A 24,862-nucleotide genomic window follows, 5' to 3' on the forward strand; every position below is an offset into this window, starting at 1 on the left:
AAGCAGCAAGACTAGTAAAGTAAGATTTACAAACACATCACCATCACCAAAACACAATTTTGTTTTGAATCCATCTGCTTCCTTTGTTTAATATTCACATAGGCCAAGGTGAGCGACACAGGCTCTTTGGAGCCTCTAGTTTTTTAAATTTGTCCAAACTAGATAAGCAGTTAAAATAATGAAATGAGTATAACTTTAACAAGAGGCTGTCACAACGACAGCAAACCGGATTTATTAACATTTATTTGTGTCCTGGCAATATCACAAGAACCATTACTGATGCATGGTGAAAGTGAAAATCGTCAATATCAAATTTGACCTCCATTTTGTCATCAGTATCAACATATTAATATTTGAAAAGCTTAGATTGAATGGTTCATGAGTAAATGCAACAACGTGAATGAAAACGCCATTTTACGATCTTTCAAGAACCATAACTCCTGAACGGTAAAAGTCAAAATCGTCATTATTGAACTTGACCTCTATTTTGTCATCAATAACAACGTATACAAATTTTGAAAAGCTTCGGTTGAATGGTTCATGAGAAAATGCACGGACATTACTGGAAACACCATTTTTCTATCTTTCAAGAACCATAACTCCTAAACGGTAAAAGTCAAAATCGTCATTATTGAACTTGATCTCCATTTTGTCATCAGTAACAACATATTGAAATGTGGGAAGCTTTAGTATAACAGTTCATGCGAAAATGCACGGACACGACTGCAAACTCAATTTTTCAATCTTTTAAGAACCATAACTCCTGAACGGTAAAAGTCAAAATCGCAATAATGATTATTGAACTTGACGTTCATTTGGTTGTCAGTAACAACATATTTTAAATTTTAAAAGCTTTGGTTGAACGGTTCACGAGTTAATGCACGGACAACATTTGATTGCCGCCCGCACGACCAAATCACTAACCGACATTTTTTGTCACAAAAATCCGATTAAAAACGGTCTAAATTTGTTTTATAAAGCAAGGACCTGAAATAATTAACATATTTATATATAAAAGCTTGAAAAATGGGAAGGAGTGTAATTGACAATGGAAAACTAAATGCAACCGTTTTATAATTATTTCACACACGAAATTTAAGTCTTTACTAATTTGCTATCATAATGAAAGAACTATATTGAGTGTATAAAAGTCACATACATTTGTAACTTAAAGCAGAAATAAAGATTTGTCAATATAAATCGCCTGGATTAAATATGGCTTCTCATTAAACTTGATCCTCATTTTTTTTATAGTTTAAATATGTTTATTAAGCATTAAAAAGTGCACAACTAATTAAAAAGAGGGACGAAAGATACCAAAGGGACAGTCAAACTCATTAATCTAAAACAAACTGACAACGCCATGGCTAAAAATTAAAAAGACAAACAGAAAAACAATAGTACACATAATACAACATAGAAAACAAACGAATAAACAACACGAACCCCACCAAAAACTAGGGGTGATCTCAGGTGCTCCGGAAGGGTAAGCAGATCCGTGCACCACATGTGGCACCCGTCGTGTTGCTTATGTGATTACACATCCGGTAAATAGTCTTATTCGGTAGGTCACATTCATGAAAGGGAAGGGAATTGTATTTACGAGGTAAGGAACATATCCGATATCATTTGTGAAACGGTTGTTCCACAACGGTCAACCAACTCGTGATGGCGTCCGTAAAACTTAAGAAGGGATGATTTCAACTTCACCATTTGGAACTCTTGGTTTAATAGCTTCCTGGTCGGCAGCAACCCTATATCATTAAAATCATGATAGGAAATGCAAGCACGGGAATATCGAATCAATTGGGAGATATATACCCCGTATGCAGGTGCTGCTGGAGAGTTGCAAATGTTAATGAAATGTTAAAATGTGAAACCACTGTATTCAAAATAAAATAAAAATAGTTTAAGAACAATGTAAATAAACCTTATGCCATGTCACAGCAAGGCAAAATAATTAAATAGTATTTCTTTATTATTTGATAATGCAATTAATTCATGCAAATGAAAAATAAACAAATACCTAATATAACCTTTCTGTTTTATTCATTCTGATTCAACTGTAACATTCAAAAGTGCTGTTATCTACCTTGTCAACATATATAGGACAAAAATAAAAACAATAGATTAAGCATATCATAGAACCCCAAGAATTCATTTTTTTGTTAAAATCAAACTAAGTTTAATTTTGGACCCTTTGGACCTTAATGTAGACAAATTTTAAAACGGGATCAAAAATTAGGAATCTGCATATACAAAAAGATTTGGAATATCAAAGAACCCCAATTATTCAATGTTTGATGAAATCAAATAACATTTAATTTTGGACTTTTTGGCCCCAATTCCTAAACTGTTAGGCCAAAACTCCCAAAATCAATCCCAACCTTCCTTTTACGGTTATAAACCTTGTGTTTAAATTTCATAGATTTCTATTCACTTTTACTAAAGTTATGGTGCGAAAACCAAAAAAAAATGTTAATTTTGACCCCTTTTGTTATCCCTAATTTCAAAACTGTTGGAAACAAAACTCCCAAAGTCAATCCCGTCTGTGTTCATAAACCTTGTGTTTAAATGTCATAGATTTCTATTTACTGATACTAAAGTTATTGTGCAAAAACCAAGAAAAATGCTTAATTGGGTTCTTTTTGTTGGCCCCTAATTCCTGAACTGTTCGGACCAAAACTCCCAAAATCAATCCCAATATTCCTTTTGTGGTCATAAAACTTGTGTTTCGATTTCATATACTTCTATTAACTTCAACTAAAGTTATAGTGTGAAAACCAATGTGTCTTCAGACGATGACGACGACGACAACGTCGACGACGACAACGTCATACCAATAAACGATTTGCGGTCACATAAAAATGTGTTGAAACAACACTTGGGATCCAAATTAAAAAGTTAAAGTTATAATATTTGAATGATAAACAAGATAGATTTTAGATATTTTGATTAAAATGCATAATGTACAAATGTAGGTGTGCATCAGATAATTCATTTTAGCCAGTAATACAATTGGTTAAAAAAATCAACACCTACTGAAAATATCAATATATAATTAATATATAAACAAGTATCTTTTCTTTAACGTATAATGTGATGTTGACTGTTTCCTCCCTGCCAAGGGTACTCATCAGGTGGTAAATTATGGCTACCACTAAACTATTTATACTAGCAGCTTGTTCTCAAAACAGTCTTTTTAGAAAATGTGTTAACCAAACTGTACATTAATAGGACTTCGCAGTGTCTGTGCATTTCAATTGATGCTACACGTATATGGTACATGATTATGCTTTTTCTATCATTTGCATTTTGTTAACAAATCTACACATAAGTCTGTGCTACCATCTCATGTAGATGGCGAGTTACTTTTACAGCATAAAAATATGTCCATTTTGGTATATCTTTCTGTTAGTTTAAACACCAACACCAATATGTAGAAAATCATAGTGAATTCAACACTGTAGGAAGTGATAAGAAAAATGTGAAAGCATTCTTTAATATCAATATGATTTCAATATATATGTATTATATTTCATTTTCTATAACTTTGGTTGCATCAATGCTAATTAAATTAATTGTGTTTCTTTATTTATTTGAAATAAAAAACAATAGTCTATAGGAAAATATACAAGCTATTTTCTAATTATTATTAAAGAAGCTATTAACCAAAAAAAAATCATAGCTATTTTGTAAAATGATAAAAAAAAAAATGTTTTATAGCTTAACATCGTAACTAGCTCACATTTGTTCGTCTGCAGTTGGATTCGAACCAACATTAAACAAGTGTATTTCCCACATATACAGACTTATATATAATGTACTTTGTTAGTATGGAGCATAAATTTTAGCTTCAAGCCAAAAAAAAAAAAAGCGAGAAGCAACATAGGGCCACAAGTTTGAGTAAATTGAAGCAAAAACAAAATATAAAACAATTACTGAGTTGCAAAGTAACAAATGGTGGCTTGTGCATGATCAACTTTTTCTATAGTTGTATGAGAATCCCAAGTATAAATGAATACTATAATATGCTAGGAATACTGAATTCTCTCAATTTCATACTTGATTTTCTGCAGAAGAATAATACAAAATTAAATATTTTTATGGTGTATTTATCTTCATCATATTTATACAAATCCGGTCTGTTCTTGATAAACCGGCATGATCAAATTTTTTTCACTTTTTATATTAAACATATGTATAATTGTTTTTCTCTGATTACTTCCATCAACTTCTTCCGCTTCTTCCATTAACAATTTACAACTGTACTTATGGTCATGGTCATTTGCAGGACTGCAATTTAGATTAATAGTAGCTTGAAAATAGAGGCAGTCTGTTTAGAAGTGTTTAATTACTCCTATAGCTAGGCATTGACTTAATTTCTACATTCACTGTACATTTACATCATGTATGAACATCTTTTTACAATGTTTACTACGTATGATTTTCATAACCTGTTTGTATGATCCTGTGTTTGCATGTAAATAGAGTAATCACACAGAACATGTATATGAATAGCACAACATTTACAAACTATATAAAAGTGCAGTACTTTGTATGTAGCATTGTTAATTTTATGAATCAAACTTTGACAGTATTTAATGTACTACTTAAAAGTAGTTAATCAGTCTTAAACATTTGTGTTAAATTCTAGTTGAAAAATTAAATTGTCAAATAATTTATAATTTGATTGATATAATTAATTTTATGTTATACTCAGTAGTCTGTCTTTTTATTCCAGATGCCCCTTTAAGGAGGCTCGTGTGTATAAGATTTTTTAGAAAAAAAAATAGCATTTATTTTTCATTACAAATTTTATTAATTACCTTTAGTACATGTAGTTGTTACTTTATAATATGGTACAAAGATCATTCCAAAAAATCAATTAGTGTTGACCCCAGGTGACTTTAAAAATGTAGATATCATTGAAAAAGCTTCAAACTATCTTCCTTTGGTGCAAAATGGATTTTTTTGGCATTAAACATGTTAAAATTGAAATATTTTGCCTTAACTCATTGGTGACCTATATTTTTATTGTCATTTTCGACTAAGCTGTACATAAACTAAATAATTGTAAATTAAAGCGATTTCTGTAATTTAGTTCTTTATTTATTTCAATATTACCGCTTATCTCCTATTAGTTCAACAACAACAAAAAAGTACATTAACAAAAATGTATGCTTCTTTCGAAGGCATATTGTGAGCGTAAATGAAAGGTGACCCCATCTTTTAGCTCACCTGACCCGAAGGGCCAAGTGAGCTGTTCCCATCACTTTGCGTCCGTCGTCTGTCGTCGTTAACTTTTACAAAAATCTTCTCCTCTGAAACAACTGGTCCAAATTAAACAAAACTTGGCCACAATCATCCTTGGGGTATCTTGTTTAAAAAAATGTGTCCGGTGTCCTGGCCAATCAACCAAGATGGTCACCGTGGCTAAAAATAAAACATAGGGATAAAAGGGGGTTTTTGGCTTATAACTCAAAAACCAAAGCATTTAGAGCAGATCTGACAAGATGTACAATTATTTATCAGTTCAAAATCTACCTGCCCAGAAATTTTCAGACGAATCGGACATTCCGCTGTTGGTTTACCGCCCCTAAATTGGTAATTTTAAGGAAATTTTACTGTTTTTGGTTATCATGTTTAATATTATTATAAATAGAGATAAACTGTAAACAGCAATAATGTTAAGCAAAGTAAGATTTACAAATATGTCAACATAACCGAAATGGTCAGTTGACCCCTTTAGGAATAATTACCCTTTATAGTCAATTTTAACCATTTTTCATAAATCTTAGTAATTTGTTACAAAAATTTTCTCCTCTGAAACTAATGTGGCAAATCAAGCCCAACTTGGCCACAATCATCTTTGGGGTATCTAGTTTAAAAAATGTGTCCGGTTACCCGCCATCCAACCAGGCATTGGGTAATCGTAATCAGCTGTAATCGATTACATTTTGCAGTGTAATCCTATGTAATCAGTAATCGTGCCATTTCTGATTACATGTTATCGTAATGTAATCGATTACATAGCCAAAAACAGGTGTAATCATGATTACTTTTATATTACTTTAAGATAACATTCATATGATAACTTGCTGATTACAAATCATGTATATTGGTAAATAGGAAAATAGTATTTGATAGACAATATAAAAATGTAAAGCATGATTAAAAATCATGAAACTAGTATTCACTATGATGGAACTCTGTGATAAATAGTATCATCTATATAACAAGTTTGTATAACCAAGTGATTTATTTTGTTCACAGTTTACTTAAGGAATTTGCTTTCCAGTGTTTGTGAGATTGAGCTCTAATGATATAAGAGTACATGTTTGTCTTGAAAGTATGCCCAATATTTTTATAAAACTACAATAAAATTCAAAACCAGAAACATTTAGTTCCAATTTGACTTTGAGGGTCGACATCGTAACTGCAGGAGCCATTTTAATTCAAAATGGAACTTAAAATCATGTTTCTTATTTTGACAATTTTAATAAATTTTGTTTTCCATAAATATTATGATATCTATATGTATTCAAAATTTTCAAACAAATTATGACAATTAACCACTTATAACTTTATTGATATTGCAATTAAGACAATAACATTTTAATACCAAAGCTCACCTATTGTTTGTTAAAAAATGGAAGTAGTGATTAACACCTGTAAAAACATTTATGGATGTGTCAATTATGTCCTCACAGACAATATAACTATACTTAATTGATTTTTCATTATTTGTCCGGGTTTTTTGTTTGTGAATTGGGCAGTTGGTTAAAATTTGTAAAAAAAACAAAGTTATATCTTTCACATAGAGAAAGGATACTTACATTGTCTATAACTATGTTATCAAATTACAAATGTTGCACTGTACTTGTCTAAATTCTTTTAAATATTAAGATTAATAAATTATGGCTTTAATTTTTTTTACCAAAATTAGCTTTATCGTGAGGATAAGAAGTTATTAGAATTTCTTTAATATTGCCATATACAATGTAATCATTAGTAATCACAAGTAATCATGATTACTTTAAAGAAATGTAATCTAATGTAATTGATTACATTTGAAATAAGGTGCAATTGTAATGTAATCGATTACATTTTCTTAACAAAGTAATTGTAAGTTAATCGATTACATTTCAAAGTAATCGACCCCAATCCTGTATCCAACCAAGATAGCCGCCACGGCTCAAAATATAACATAGGGGTAAAATGCAGTTTTTGGCTTACAACTCAAAAACCAAAGCATTTTGAGCAAATCTGACAAGGAGTCAAATTGTTTATCAGGTCAAGATCTATTTGCCCTGATATTTTCAGATGAATCGGACAACCCTTTGTTGGGTTGCTGCCCCTGAATTTGTCATTTTAAGGAAATTTTGCTGTTTTTGGTTATTATCTTGAATATTATTATAGATAAAGATAAACTGTAAACAGCAAAAATGTTCAGAAAAGTGAGATATACTAATAACTCAATGGTTGACAATGGTCAATTGACCCCCTAAGGAGTTATTGTCCTTAGTAGACAATTTTTAACATTTATCATAAAATTTGTTAATTTTTACAAACATTTTCCACTAAACTACTGGGCTCAGTTCATTACAGATAAAGATAATTGTAAGCAGCAAGAATGTTCAATAAAGTAAGATGTACAAACACATCACCATCACCAAAACACAATTTTGTCATGAATCCATCTGCTTTCTTTGTTTAATATTCACATAGACCAAGGTGAGCGACGTAGGCTCTTTAGAGCCTCTAGTTGATTTCATTTCGTCAAAATATGATAAAACTTTCTTATATCAACATCTACCTATAGTTTATTTAAGTAAGTTTTTTTTAGATTGGTCCATTTCATCTTTATAGAAAGAATGAAAAAAAGTTTAATTGGGGAACTGTGATTTTTTTCAAGATAATAGCCCAAAAATAGGTAAAAATCGATGAAAAATGTGAAATTCATCAAAATGGAGCATTTTCAAAGGGCCATAGCAAAAACAGAAGTGCACCACCAGATGATTTTTTCTTCACCCATTATTTTGTTACAGTCTTATAAAACTAAAAATCAGGTTAAGAAAAAAAGTTAAATTCTAGAGGTGTACATCCTTAAGTATAAGATCAAGTTCATGTATAGAAAAGAAAAGCGATATCCTATATTAAATTAAAAAAAATTTAGACCCATGAGCCCCTTAAATCCTATATTAGCATAACGGTGTCATAACTGTTAAAATGAAAGGAAATTGTACGTCAAGAAGTAGTGAGATATTTCCTAATGTATGTAAATTAAGAATTTGATTAACTGGCTTGTTTTGTTTATATATTGTACAATTGTTATTTGGGATAACATTCAATTAAATTAAAATATAAAATATACAAGTTTAAATAACAATGCCTATATATCATGTATATGTCGTGTACATGTTATTATTTTGTACAGGTTATTACTTGTACAAAATTTCCATACAAGTAATTTCTTGTATGATGCCATCGTACAGGTTATTACTTGTATAAATATAATTGTACAAGTAATAACCTGTACAAATTTTGTTGAGAAAAAGATAATAACTTGTACAACTCACTATCTTTCGTATGTTTTGAAATTTATATTGTGTTTGTTTTTGTGTTTTGTGTCAGTATTATTTTTAAAATGTTAGAAGTTTACAGATGAACGAAGGACGCAAAGTAATAATATAAGCTAACGTACCACCTTGTGCAAATTTAGCTAAACAGCTAGATGCCACGTTAATACGGACTTCTGGTACAAAGTGACATGGTCGTTAAAAGCAAAAATAAATTGATACCTTCCATTCATTTATTTTCAAACATACATCTTGACAAAAAATTGCATACATAATATCATACATTGGAAATATAAGTCAAGTCTAATGGATTAAAAAAAACTATTTGTTTGCATCTTGAATTACACAATAAGTTCATTTTTTTTGTTTTTACATTTGCCTGTTTTACAACCACCCCGACAGCTGCAGTAACATGACCTTGGCCACCACTTAAAGTAAGCAGTTGTACTGCTTTTCTGACGTTAACCTCTGTGTTCTCTGGTATGTCCAATATTGTCAATTCCTCTCTCTGAATCTTTTCAATTTGATTCCAACGTTTGTGCCTATTTTAAATCCATTATATGCAATATCAAGCACAACACATTTGATGTTTTTACAGTTTATCGGCCCACAGTCTACTCTCTGGACTGGTATCATGACATTGTCTCCAATTTCGTAATCTTTTAATCTTTTTTTGGAAGAAGACAACATCTCATCAGCCTGTATTTGTGGGCCTGAAAGGGCTCGTTTTCTCGCACTTATTAGTTTTAAATTTGTGTCTGCTAACATTGCAGACAAGCCAACCAAAGTCTTATTCTACAAGCATTAGGAAATAAGCTCATGATGAAAATTATAACCACATTTCTGTTAAGTCATAAACATCTAATAAGAGTTTATATAAAATATATAATTTTTCATATTCAGTATGCAGTATACATTTGTACTCATTCAAATATTAGTTTGTTTGATTGTATAGAACTTGAAGTGTTCTTAATTACAGTGTATTCACTATATTGACAGCTTACAGTCAAGCAATCCACCATATGGTATCATTTGGCCTTTGTAAAAAAACCAGATTCAAATAACTTTCACCAGCTGCTTGTATGAGCCTCTGTCCCTATTTATTCTTTCTTTGTGTGCATTTGTTTGCAAAACTAAAGAAAAACTAACACATATTAGTACAAAAAGCATTTGAACTACTACATTTGTAACAGAAAAAGATTTATTTTTAATCAGACTATGGGTGAAACTAGGAAAGATATAATTATTGATTTAGTTATGAATCTACCATCATTTTTACCTCTGTTTTATCAGTTGTACTTGCATACCCTGCTGAACCAACTTTATTGGAAAAAAATGTGGAAAACTCTTTCTGGACAAACTGTACAAAATGGAACTGGTTGTAGACTTTAAGTAAAACTATGATAATCCGTGCCTGATCTAGAAATTGGGGGCCCACTTTATAGCTAACTGATGTTAAAATAAATCTATGGGTATGGCATGTAGTCAAAAATTATTATAAACAAACAACTTCATCCTGGCAAAAATATATATACTTGCAAGACATCATAGTTATAACGACTAAATTGTGTGGGTATGAATGTAGATAAATTATATCAAAGAATAAAAATTGTAAACTGAAGAAATATTATTTACATACATTTACTGTAGAGGCCAGTTGTAGTCCACTTATGGATGTGGGGTATTTTTGTTTCAGACCTATTAGTGGCTAGCATGGTGGCTTTTATATAGGTGAACAATTATTGTTGTTATAAATATATACATTACCCCCCCCCCCCCTACCCCCATTATTTGATACCTGATGTAGGTAAAAATGAGCTATGCCAATAATTATTCTTCTTATGATATCAAATGGCTTACATTGATTTATATTTTCTGTATAATACATGTTGCCTTTGCTCCGTTCCTCATGACAAAAAAAGAATAGCACCATTTTGTTTTCATCGGCGACAGGAATGTAATTTATTAATTTTTGTTAAAAAAAATCGTTGTAGGGTCAAAAATTTGAAATGGTTTTTCCGGTAATCTGTGCTATTACAGGCATTACAGAACATAATAGTAATTGAAATTATAGGTAGAAAATAATATAAAATTAATGTGAAATAGTAAAACAAAATGGTAATAGCGGTATCAAAAAATAGTTCCTTCACAACCGGCTGTGTTTACGAACGACATTTAACTTCTAACGAAAATGCAACTTTAAGTAAAAGTTATTAAACATAGCAAAATTTTCCATTTGATATACTTATCTTCGTTAAAATGAGAATGTCTATGTTTTCCCCATAAAAAAGCATCTTTTAAAATTAAATAAACAGTAGTGTAGATTTTCATTAGAGATAAGGAACACAAAAGTACGCAAAAGAAGGTTTGGCAGAAGGCATATTGAGTGTAGTGTTACACAGTATTGAATGGAACGGATATGTGATCTCTGCGCCAGGGATTGACAATGGACAGCAATATTGCAATACAATAAAAACAAATTTTTGTTTGCATAATTTGATGGTGCCAGCATGTCCTCCTTGTATTCAAATTATTGATACATAACAAAATTTCAGTAGTTTTGATACCCAATGCTGACTTGTCCAATAAAGTTATTTGACCGCTTCAACCAAAACTGATCATATGTGCACTTTCACTTGTAAATTTATATCCCTGCATAGTAAATCAGCCATATTATTTTTATGTCAGCATTCAATATACACAACAATGGACAGCAATATTGCAATGCAATAACAACAATTTTTGTTTGCATAATTTGAGGGTGCCAGCATGTCCTCCTTTTATTCAAAATATTGATATGTAACAACATTTCAGTAGTTTTGATACTTCATGATGACTTGTTCAACAAAATTATTTGACCGCTTAAACCAGATCTGACCATATGTGAACTTTAATTTGAAAATCTATATACCCGTAAAGTAAATCAGTCATATATGTTATGTCAGGATTCAATGTATAATACAATGGACAGCAATCTTAAATTACAATAACAACAATTTTTTGTTTGCCTGAATTTAGGTTGCCAGCATTTATATACACGCATAGTAAATCAGCCATATTTTTTTTGTCATGATTCAATGTATAATACAATGGACAGAAACATTGCAATACAATAACAACAAGTTTTTGTTTACATGAATTAAGGGTGCCAGCATGTCATCCTTTTATTCCAAATATTAATACGTAACAAAATTTCAGTAGTTTTGATAACTCATGCTGACTTGTACAATAAAATTATTTGACCGCATCACCCAAAACTGACCATATGTGCACTTTTTGTAAATTTTTATATCGGCATAGTGAATCAGCTATATTTTGTTTGTTAGAATTCAATGTTTATTACAATGGACAGCAATATTGCAATACAATAACAACAAATATCTGTTTGCATGAATTTAGGGTGCCAGCATGTTCTCCTTTTATTCAAAATATTGATACGTAAAAATAAATCGGTAGTTTTGATACATCATGCTGACTTGTACAACAAAAGTATTTAACCCCTTCATTCAAAACTGACCATATGTTCACTTTAATTTAAAATATATGGACCCGTACAGAAAGTCAGCCATATATTTTATGTCAGGATTCCATGTTTAATACAATGGACAACAATATTGAAATACAAAAACAACAAATTATTGTTTCCATAAATTTAGAGTGCCAGTAGGCAGCCTTTTTTTAATATTAATGATACTTAACACAATTTCAGTAGTTTTGATATGCTGACTTGTACAACAAAATTTTTTGACCATATGTGCACTTTATTTTGTAAATCTATATACCCGCATAGTAAATCATTCATATCCAGTAGTTCAGGATGGCGTGTAAAACAAAACTATAATGCCGTATCATCCAACACTGACATGTCTGAATCCATTTGTACTTTAAAAAAAAAAGTATATGAGGTTCTCTGCTGGGAATAGTGGACTGTTTATCTATTATGTCGGTGGTTGATTGATTTTGTTTTTAGTTAAACGTCAAGTGGCAACTATTTCATTCATGTGCACATGTACATTGAGTATGATTTTGGGACCTCCCATACATCAATTTTAATGGCAAAGACAAATCCAAATACGAATTTGACGAGATTGGTGTTAGTTTTGTTAGTGTGACAACGCCACATTTTACAAAATTATTCGCCGTCAGAAGCAGAGTGGAAAACGTCTACTCGACTGTCAGATCATTGATGGTGTTTATTTTGATACACCTGATCATTTTCGTGATGCATGGCCAAATTAGTTTACTGACTTATCTACTCCGTCTGAAAAAACGCAGAATCAACAGTACCGTTCTCAAGTTGAGCTAGAACGTAGTTTGCTTCAAGACATATTCGAACATGAAGATGAAAAAACTATTGAATTTGATATTGGAACAATTCAAAAATGTATTAAAAAATGAAAACGGGAAAAGCTACTGAGCAATATTAAATTTAGGCTTAATGGAATCGGTACATCTTTGTTGAGGGAACCTAAACTACTAACGGTACAGAGCAGACTTCAATGTGGCTTTACTGCCGGGGTCAATTCTACTTTTGTAGCACTTCCCCTTACTGAGGCAATCATAGAAGCAAACGTACAAACATTATAAACTACTTTTATTGATGCGTCATCCGCTTTTGATGTTGTTTGGTATGCCTCTCTGCTTAAAAGTATATTTCAAAGTGGAATTTCAGGACAAAGTTGGCAAATCTTAAATGACAAAAATATGAACTCTGCAGTTCGATAGGAAAGCAAGTTATCTACTTCGTTTGGTGAACTCCAATGCGTCCGTCAAGGCAGCGTATATTTTCTCCTTCTGTCTACAAACTTTTCGTTAATCCACTTATAAAAAAGTTAAAAAGTGACAGTTCGGGTTTTACCATTGGAAATGTGTTTGTGGGTATTCCAATGTGTGTAGACGATCTGCTACTTATCTCTTCAAAGATTGATGAAATCCAGTCTATGACTAGCTATACTGCCCATTCTGCAGAGAAAGAAGAATACAAAATAAATAATGAAAAAACTAAAGTGATGATACGGAACTCATCTTTATATTGCAAACTTTGGAATCAAATGGAAAAGTTTCACATTGGCTCAGAAGAATTAGAAACTGTAGAAAGTTATAAGCATATAGGAGTTGATAGAGACTCTCGTGAAGTAGAGGCAACAAGAACAATTATTTGAAATCGTCTAAAAAACACTAGACAGACATCTTACGCACTTATGGGCTCAGAACTGCATAGTTTAAATGGACTCAACCCAGAGGTAAACTCTGGTCAACGTATGTGTTTCCACGATAAAGATGTGTCCCACTTAGATATATTTTATAATACCTTTCTGAAACAAATTCAAAATCTAACTACTAGAGCTTCCAACGCTGGAGCTTATCTACTTTTAGGTCAATTACCTATAATTGCACTTCTACATGAAAAGATTCTGATAACGTTTGGTATCATAGCTAGAAGTGACTCTGTCGAAAAAGATCTTGCTAAACGTCAACTGTCTACAAAAGGAAAAAAACCTCATAAAGCTGGTTTATTAGGGCTGACAAGATTTTGAAACAATATAACTTACCGTGTGCCTCAGAGGTTTTCTTAAATCAGAAACAAAATACAAGTAAAAAATGAAAGTAAAAAAGTCTGTTGATGTCTTTAGGTCCAACAAAGTGTTTACTGAAGCCAAATTAAAACTGTCATTACGGTACTTGAATATCAAAAACTGTAAAAATGGTGTTGTTCATTCTACATGGAAGAGTACAGGTTCAAAACAAATGTGTATACTTGAAGTCTGTTATAAGATCAAAATGCTTTTGGATCCATATATTCTGCAGCTCCTGCGTTCATAATGAACGTAGGTTAACGTATATATATAGATGATGACTGACTGCATATTATTCGTTCTTAAGCATAACTATTATCCCTGCTCCTCAGCATATACACCTCTGGCCTCCATGTGGTCGGGTTAGTGTAAGATCATTGGTTCGTCGACTTTATAGTGTCAACCTAAGAGTATGTCTTGGTGTCAAAAGACCTGCCCTAACAGCCAAGCATCATATACTCAGGTTGCAATGGGCTATTGACCATCGACGCTGGTATATTAAAAGCTTGCAAGACATTTTATTGGTGAGATGAGGGTTGGTTTCTGTTACGACCAAAAGACGGCCGAATACGATTTTGGCGGGAACATAAAACTGCATTTGACCAAAACAATATTTACACAACGACTGCATTCAGTGCTGGCGATGATACTGAATGGGGTTGTCTCTAATATCTTTGTAAGCTGGGTGCGGATATATTTCATGGTAGTATGAACAAACATACATATGACTTTATGACACATTGTAGTCCCTCATTTTGATAATCACCCACTTGCGTCGAAACCCTTTTACAAAGGAGACGACGGTAGGCTACAAAGGGCAAGGATTGTAACCGAGTAAAAAAATCAAGGTGCCGTTGACACTATTTTTTGGCATATAATGTCAACAGACATGAACTTTATCAAACATGTCTTGTGTGCCATTTGCAAAAATCGCAATAAACAATTTCATCATAGTAAAATATTTGCGATTTAAGAGTGACACTTATTGATCAATAGAATATATTTCCTCAACTTAAGTTCAGACAGCGTGTACAAAGTATGCGACGCTGTGCTATAAAACTGTACGAGGAGAGAGGTGGTAACGTCCTATTCACTGGAATGTTGACCTTAAATAGTTGTGGAGAATTTTAATCATAATTGAATAACAAAATTGGTACCGTTGATTTTATTAATTGTTTAAAATAAAAAGCAGAGTAAAACTTTAAATCCGTTTCTGATTTGTGTAGTTTGTTATTTTTTTATGAAAGCAAAATTTAAACTCATATAACTTGTAAAAGTGACCTAACTTAAGTTATAGTTTGTTTATGGTATATGATAGCAAAAATGCTACTTGAATGTTTTCTCTTTTTCGTATAATAACTGATTATTGTTTTGTTTTTTTAAAAGAACACAGTTTAATGCAATAACACTAGGTGGTACGCATGACTGAAAATTATACAGAACCAAATGACACATTGTTATCAATATATCGATTACAAATTTTATGGGTCCTCATTGCTCTTCAACTTTGTATTTGTTAACTGTTTTGATCTGAGCGTCCCTGATGAGTCTTATGTAGACGAAACGCGCGTTTGGTGTATTAAATTATAATCCTGGTACCTTTGATAACTATTTACACCACTGGGTCAATGCCACTGCTGGTGGACCTCGTCCCCGAGGGTATCACCAGCCCAGTAGTCAGCACTTCGGTGTTGACATGAATATCAATTATATGGTCATTTTTATAAATTTTCTGTTAACAAAACTTTGAATTTTTCGAAAAAAAAACTAAGGATTTTCTTACCCCCAGGAATAGATTACCTTAGCCGTATATGGCACAATTTTTTGGAATTTGGGTCCTCAATGCTCTTCAACTTTGTATTTGTTTGGCTTTTTAACTGTGTTGATCTGAGCGTCACTGATGAGTCTTGTGTAGACGAAACGCGCGTCTGGCGTATTAAATTATAATCCTGGTACATTTGATAACTATTATGCATATCTAATTTATCTATATACATAAATGGTTATTAAGAAAAAATGTATGGTGAACATTTGTAATCTGGAAAATTTTTTAAATATTGAATATAGCACTCAACATATTGAATGATTAACCAGTGAATGATCTATTTCTCAGAAACTAAGAATAATAATGACGGAATTAAGAACAGTGTAAAAAATAGTACAGCAACAAATAAAATGGGAACATAAATAGGTGCATGTAACTATATGCATCTATAAATGTTTAACTGCAGCCCATCATGATCAAAATATTTGATATCAAAAATAAACAATAGCCAATATCATATTGGCATTACATCTTCCAGTTGAAACCAAAAAAATCAAAAGCAATATATAGACAGAAATACAAGAACTATCAATGCCAAATTTCTGAAATACATTTAAGAATGGAAATGGGGAATGTGTCAAAGAGACAACACAAGTACGATATCATTTTTGAAATTTTTAAAGGAAAATAGTGAACTACATTTATTCTATAGAATAAGAAAAATTTATAACCTTGAAACGTGCAAAATCTTTTCAAATAAAGATTAAGAATAAGCTAATACTAAATTGCAGTATAAAATGAAAAAAAGAAAATACTTTTTTGAACAACAATATCACTTTTCAAAATGTAAAACCTAAAACAGCAACAAAAATCTAAGGAACCAGGCATTTCTGCATTGTTATGTCAACGTTTTTCCTGAAACCGTAGAAACATAACTTGTTACGACGACGACCGTTAAACACCATAGGCACTATAAAAAAAATCATAGTTTTGTCATTTTTTTCTTCTGTAATATATGCGGATTCCCTATTATAATTACATTCCATTTTCGTATTTTTGATTTTTGTTCAATAAATGTTTGCATATACTGCCCTTAAGTTTAGCACACATATATATTCATATGTATTATTTTACAGTGACTGTGGACAGTTGCGGGACAATTGTTGAAAAAGATGTAAAATACAAACTAGTTGTAATCTGTAGTAGCGAAAACGAGTTTAAATGCAGAATGGTTGCAGCTCTTGAACGATACAGGAAGCCTTTCTTAAAAATAAAAGGACAAATGTCTCCGAAGGATTATGTGCAAACAGTCTTCAAAACAGAGTTCAGTGAAGAGAAAGACTCAGCCGCCGTTGTTGATTTTGAAAGGTTATATTTTAGATTCACTCATTCATTTATGACATGCTACAATGTAAAACAAAATAATCAAATACCAATGTCATTACTTAAAAAACACAAACAACGCCTCAAAACTTGAAACACAGATATAACCCCCTCCCCCCAGCCATCAAGAAAAAAAAACAGATATCTTTTTATTATACCAAAACCTTGATTAATAGTCAGTATCAACTTCACAAATAATACATGATGGTCTTGAAGTATAGATTCTAGGTAATGGGGTTGTTTGTCATCTGAATTACGTGTAATAGCGTTAACTACATGTCTTTCTGACTTTTTAACCTATGTTCATTGCTGTACCCTTACTTTTATCTTTGTTTACCTAGTATGCCTGTTTGTTTTGTTCTCACATTGTCAATATAATTGAATTTCAGGCGACTATCATATACATTTAATAGAGGATTAGCTAGCTCAAAACCAATGTTTTATCCGTAAATGTCTACATAAGTAAATGCATATACCAAAACCAAAATATGACATTTCCCCCCTATCCTTCAAATAAATGCAACAGTAGTATACCGCTGTTCGAAATTCATAAATTGATTGAGAAAAAAAACAAATACGGGTTACTAACTACAATTGAGATAACGCATTGAATATAAGAGAACTACCGTAACGACACAACATTAAAATGTTACACACACACAGAAACGAAAGGTGTTTGCGCCTCTGATTTTACCTTTTCTCTTATTTTTGAGATATTGAGACAAGACGTGGCACGGTACTTGTCTATCCCAAATTCATGTATTTGGTTTCCATGTTATATTTGTTATTCTCGTGGTGTTTTGTCTGATGCTTGGTCCGTTTCTGTGTGTGTTGCGTTTCAGTGTTGTGTCGTTGTTCTCCTCTTATATTTAATGCGTTTTCCTCGGTTTTAGTTTGTTACCCCGATTTTGTTTTTTGTCCATGGATTTATGAGTTTTTGAACAGCGGTATACTACTGTTGCCTTTATTTAATAAGGGACTTTCCATGTTGATTTTGATGTGGAGGTTTTTTTTATTTACTGATTGAGAGGTGTGAGTTGCCAATCTTCATGTGCTTCATCTCTTCTTATGGATACTTTTTTTTTCTCACTCCAATGATTTATACAATGTACTATATTCCTTTAAATGAATTTAGTAATATATCTTTATATTAAGCAGGGTCAACCCAGAGTCGTTTTAAAAATATTAAATATCTTTACAAATGCAGTTTTATGTTCTGATATTTGAAAGAACTTTTGAAAAAAAACAAACCTACCTAATTTATATAAAGATTGGTATCATGTATGTTTGCTGTTTAACTTTGTGTTACACATACAGAAAAAAAAAAATTTAAAAACCTTGTTAGAAAAGACCCAGACAGAAGCTTGGTTTGAACATTCTTGCGCTTTTATCTAAATAAAATATAAAGGTACAAACGCAACATTCAGTATGTATAGTTTTAAATCAAAAGCATTTGTTCCTAGAAAAACAAGAAATACTTGCAACAGAATGCTGTTTAAAACGTACGAAGTCTCCCAAACAAAGCTTCCATAATTGGTCATTCCTATGGACACATGATATTGTGCAAAGTCCACTACAAATTGGATTGGTTTAGTAATGTGATATGCATAAGTGACGACTAGGGATTGACCCTGCATGTCATTTAAATCTTCTTGAAATGACCAACAGGAATATCATATGGTGAAGGGGTTGGGATCTCGACCGTTTACAAGTTCTCAAAAGGGGCCATCCACAGGGGACTTGCCCTTTATTTCATTTGATATGTGTTTGTGTCAATACAATATGGTTATGGGGTGGGGATCTCTTCTGATTACAAGTTCCCAAACAGGAAGGGATGGAAGTGACCCAAGGTGACTCGCCTCTCATTTCATTTGTTTTATTGTCCCATACAAAAAATATATATGGTTTAGGGGCTGATCTCAACTGTTTGAAATCCCAATTGTAAATTTTCGTTTTATATAAATCAATGTTCCTTTCGCGGTGTTTACATATCCAAACTCGATCGTCATCCCGTGTTCGTAGTGATGTCATATATTTTAACGATCATATTCAATAGATCAATGTTAAATATTTGAAGTCAGGGATTCCGTAAATTGTTTAAATTTTTTTCTAAATTTTTTCATAGATACAAAGATTTGAAAATTTTGCTTTATATATAGAAACTTATTATAATCGTTATTTTTACATGCTACATTTTACGATAATATTGTACTATGCGTGTAATAATATCTTTAAATAAGGTTGTAACCTAGATTTGTTTTCTCTAAATGGATGTTTGAGTAAAGTTTGCTGTTGCACGTATACACATTTGTACAACTATCGATTTTGTCGTAAAAGAATAAAGCATAAGACAATTTATATTCTGTTAAAAGTTTTTTTTATTATAAATACTCCTCTGTTCATTTTCTATGAAGATATTGCTTTATCTATATTTAGAATTATCATGATAACTAGAACACCCTCCTCCTTTATTTTCAAAATTCCAATTTTTTTGTTTTCTATTAACTTCAATATAAACATACATTAAGTATACTATGAACATTCAAGTCAGGTGCCTGTAATTCCGTGGTTGTCGTTTGTTAACGTGTTACATATTTTTTTTCGTTAATTTTAGTACATAAATAAGGCCGTTTGTTTTCTTGCTTGAATTGTTTTGCACTGTCATTGGGGGGGGGGGGGGGGGGGGGGGGGCTTTTAAAGCTGACTATGCGGTTTGGGCTGTGCTCATTAATGACGGCCGTACGGTGACCTATAGTTGTAAATTTCTGTGTCATTTTGGTCTCTTGTGGACAGTTGTCTCATTGGTAATCAAAGAACATATTCTTTTTTGTGATCAATGAATTTTTGTAAAAGATTTAATGACTGCAGAATTTCAGAAAAGGTATCAAGTCATATACCTGTACTTTGGGACAGGACAATTGTTTTCTAGCCTTGCCCCTCCTTTTTTTCTCCAAAATTCCCATTTTTTTTTCTATTAATCTAGTTTATTATACATAAATATGCGCGTATCTGTATATTATAAACATTCATTATTTATGTATTATGTATTATTGTCATTTTGTTTATTTTCTTTGGTTACATCTTCTGACATCAGACACGGACTTCTCTTGAACTGGATTTTAATGTGCGTATTGTTATGCGTTTACTTTTCTACATTGGTTAGAGGTATAGGGGAAGGGTTTTGATTTCACAAATATGTTTAACCCTGCCGCATTTTTGCGCCTGTCCCAAGTCAGGAGCCTCTGGCCTTTGTTAGTCTTGTATTATTTTAATTTTAGTTTCTTGTGTACAATTTGGAAATGAGAATGGCGTTTATTATCACCGAACTAGTATATATCTGTTTAGGGGCCAGCGGAAGGACGACTCCGGGTGCGGGAACTTTAGATTAGATTTGAGTAGACATTCATAATTTTCCACACAACTTTCTTGTTATATTCCTCCGCATGTGTTAACACATTTCTTTTTTACGTGTGAATAGATTTGAATGCATATAAATATTTCAAACGACACAATATGTTTGTATTATTAATTTCCGTTATTATGAGTATTCATTGCAGAAATGAATTTAAAACAAGCGATATATCGATGATATCCGCGTAAATATGCGATTGGTTTCCAGTCAAAAACGAAAGTCAAATTTCTATGGCAACAATACATCGGAATTAATCCCCTCACGGTCATCGCGATGTAAGAATCAATATTCAAGCTATGTTTTGTGGCGTTTTGTGAAGATAAAAAAGATCTACTTTACACAACAACAAAAAATATTTGCACATAAAAGATTGATTTGTTATTTTTTCTTTCTCGAATGAGTTTGGAGTGTCTGTAAATTTATACCTTAGAGCTAGCTGCTACATGTTTGTGTGCCATCCATCATATATATGTCGGACAACTACTCTCGTTCTCTCTCTCTCTCTCTTTCGTTCTATCTCAAATTATGGCAAAAGAAAATATTAATTTTCACATACATGCCTATTTACCAGGCAATTCTGTTGGAGATTCGAAAAAATAAGCTTCATTCTGTCACACTACTTCTAAATATAATAACCCTATTTTTCATCACCGTTGCTAGGTAGATGTACTCACAGTAGATTAATAAAAATGATCGTTAGCTACACTGAAATGTTTGTGGCATACGAGTATTTCTCTGATAAAACTCATTGTTAAATGAGTCGATGCAACAAAAGAAAAAAATGATTGCACGTTTTACTGAAATGTTCACGACTAAAGAGTACTTTTTCTCATGAGATTTATTGTGAGAATTTTCATTCATGTGTATAGCTTCGATATTTTTAATAGCATTGCTAGGAATTACAGATACTGTCTGGCTGAGGAGGATAATTAAGAAGATCTCACTTTTGTTTGCATTTCCCTTTTCAATGTATCTTGCATGCTTTTATATAGTTGGGGTGTGGTCATAAGTAAGCCATTTTTCTCTTTGTTATAGCTCCGGGGCCTTGTCTTTATGGAGTATCCCAGTTAAATATTTCGACATCTTATATCCTTGAAACAATGCAGTTTTCCATTTTAATGCATATTAAACGAGAACTTTATTTTATTTATTTATATAGATCCGAACATTTCATTTAAATACGGTATGCCAAATATGCAAGAAAAGTCGTATATCAGTTTAACGTTATCATAACGCGAACGTCAAATTACGGTTACGGGGACATTTCATTGGACATCTTAGATCGTTTCGGATTTTCTACCTGCAATTCAAACAAAAGTGCATGTCATATCATTTTAAAGGAAATTAAATGTATTTTCCATTCATATCAGTCAACAGGTGATAAAAATTAGTAGATATAGTAGAATTTCGTTTGATAAAAAGCCTCTGAATTATTCTTTGCGTTATGTTGTCCATCGGGACATTTTATTGGACACGGGAAAAATGACGATGTTTTTAAAATAAGACCGCAGTTACATAATGATGACTTCAGATAGCTTCTTCGGAACATGTATAATTTTTCTGATATTATTAATATCCATTTTCGTATGTTATAGTAAGTAAGTAAGTAAGTAAATTGTTTATTATAGTGACATGTGTAAGTCAGCATAAATATATAAATTTGTACAAAATATAGTTACATATATAATACACCCGGCCCAATGGACCAATAAGTCACCTTTTACTTTTAGTTCAATATAAATGTTCTAAAATCACGTGTCAATTGCCAATTTAAATTTAAATACAGATAATTATAGATTAAGAATTAACGATTGTAAAAGTTCATATAATGATAAATTCATCTTAAGTTTGTAAAAAAGTTTAAGAATGTTAACTAGAGTAAACTGTTTGTTTTCTACGGAAAAGTGACGCTGCTAAGTATTTAGCTATTTTCCTTGGATGGTTCACCATTAGAAATGTTAATTTTCCCTGGTCATCTAGTTGCGTATAGTCAGGCACCATTAATATCTCGCTAAAAACAGTGTGTCTGATATCATTATAAAATGCGCAGTTTATAAGAAAATGTAGCTCACTTTCAACATTTTGAGAGTTACAAAAACGACATAGTCTGTTTTCTACTGGTTCCCCAATATATCTACCAGTTTCAATTCTGATCGGTAATATCCCGCATCTAAACTGGGTTAGCACAGATCGCTCGTGTTTCGTAAGATTTAGTTTTACATAGTGCTCTAGTTCGAAGTTTGTTTTAAAGTTTAAGTAAGATCGTAGCTTTGGCTTATTTATCAAGGACTCTCTCCACATATCACTGTAATGAGTTCGTACAAGTTGTTCAAAAGATTTTAAATCCACCATTGTTTTACTTTCATAATAATGTAACATATTAAGTTCCGTGAAAATATCTTTAGTGTCACTACACCAATTGTTTGTGCAACGATCATAATCCATATTGAACACCACTTTCGTTAATCGGTCGTCTTCAAACGATAATAGCCTGTTCCAGTAGCGAATAATGTTTACCCAATGCCGAAACTGACTTGGTATCCATCCAGTATCCCCGTACAGTGCTAGAATTGGTGCAAATCTGTGAACGCCTAAGTAATATCGAATTGCTCTGTTCTGTACGTTGTCTATTGATTGGAACTTCCTATTTCCCCATATTCCAGATGCATAGTCGAGGATTGGAGTAACACACGAATTAAAAAGTTTTTCATAAGACTGAAAACCAAAATTCTTTAAACTATGGATTTTCGAGATAATTTTACCTAAGGCTCTTCCTGCACCTTTAGCCAAAGTCTCTGCATGTAAATTAAAGTTACCTTTACAGTTACAAGTTACACCTAAGTATTTATAATCGTCCACTGTTTTTAACGCATTATTGCCGATTGAAAAGTTAAATTCACTCTGCTTTTTACGTCCTTTACGAAAGTGCACGCACTTAGATTTGTCCGTGTTGATCAGAACCCTCCAACGTTTACACCAGCTATGAATCACATTTAACATTTGGTGAAGTTCATCCTCACTTTTTGCGAACATAACAATATCATCAGCGTAAAGTAGAAGTGAAATTTGTCTTCCATTAATATCAAATCCTAAATTCAAATCATTTACTTCTTTAACCAAATCGTTGATGAAGATAGAGAAAAGTGTCGGAGAAACGTTATCCCCTTGTTTTACGCCGGATTTACAGTCAAACCAATTCGTCAGCTTATTGTTGATACGCACACAGGAGCTTGTATGCTGATAAATGCTTTTAATTGAATTGTAAATTTTGCCGTCTATATTATTTAAGCGCAACTTATACAACATCATGTCTCTATCAACGAAATCAAAGCACTTTTTTAAGTCAATGAATGCCGCAAAGACGTTGTGATTGTTTCTCACAATACTGTTTAAGGTAAAAATATGATCTTCACAAGACCTATTTTTCCTGAACCCATTCTGTTCATCTGCAAGAATATTTTCAGTCTCAAGAAAACTTGATAATCTCTTGTTAACAAATGCGCTATAGAGTTTGCTTACACATGATAATAGACTGACTCCTCTGTAATTCATCGGAATACGTGCATCTGACGACGGATCCTTTAATATAGGACAAATTATGGATTTTCTCCAGGCGGACGGAATTAAACTCGAGTCAAAAATCAGTTGAAAAAGATTGTGCATTATTTCAATAACTACAGGAAATTTTAAAACATCGTATGGTATTTCGTCATATCCACTTGCAGATCGTAGTTTCGCTTGCATTACTATAGAATTTATTTCATTTCTTGATATGTTCTCATTTAAAAGATTATTCGGCATATACAAAGGGTCCTCCATATTTTCCTCTAATAGGTTTTTGTGTACTTTAGCTTGAGTATAGTGTTCTGAATCAAATTCATCACTCGACAAACCATTGTATAAATTTTCAAAATCACAACGCCATCTTTCCAAAACTTTTTGTTCAGATCTAGTTATAGTGCCATCATCATCAACGACTTCCTGTGGTATACATTTGTTACTTCTAGGTCCTAATTTACGTATTTTTTCCCAAAAGTCAGTTGGATTTTTGCTCGTCATTGTCTCTATTTCTACCGCTACTGTTCTTCTATAGGTACGTTCTGCCCGTCTTAGATTTTTGTCGAAACATTTTCTAGCTTGCATG

General features: G+C 32.1%; 1 protein-coding gene across 1 annotated transcript in view; it reads left to right on the top strand.

Annotated features, from left to right (window-relative positions):
- LOC134706028 (E3 ubiquitin-protein ligase rnf213-alpha-like) overlaps positions 1-13,744 on the top strand; it is a 70,995-nt gene extending 57,251 nt beyond the window's left edge. Inside the window, exon 11 of the mRNA XM_063564737.1 lies at positions 13,505-13,744. Within this exon, the coding sequence (XP_063420807.1) occupies positions 13,505-13,744 (240 nt within the window). The remainder of the gene's footprint in view (positions 1-13,504) is intronic.
- Positions 13,745-24,862: the final 11,118 nt, after the last annotated feature.

The sequence above is a fragment of the Mytilus trossulus genome, chromosome 2, assembly GCF_036588685.1.
Source record: "Mytilus trossulus isolate FHL-02 chromosome 2, PNRI_Mtr1.1.1.hap1, whole genome shotgun sequence".
Classification (NCBI taxonomy): domain Eukaryota; kingdom Metazoa; phylum Mollusca; class Bivalvia; order Mytilida; family Mytilidae; genus Mytilus; species Mytilus trossulus.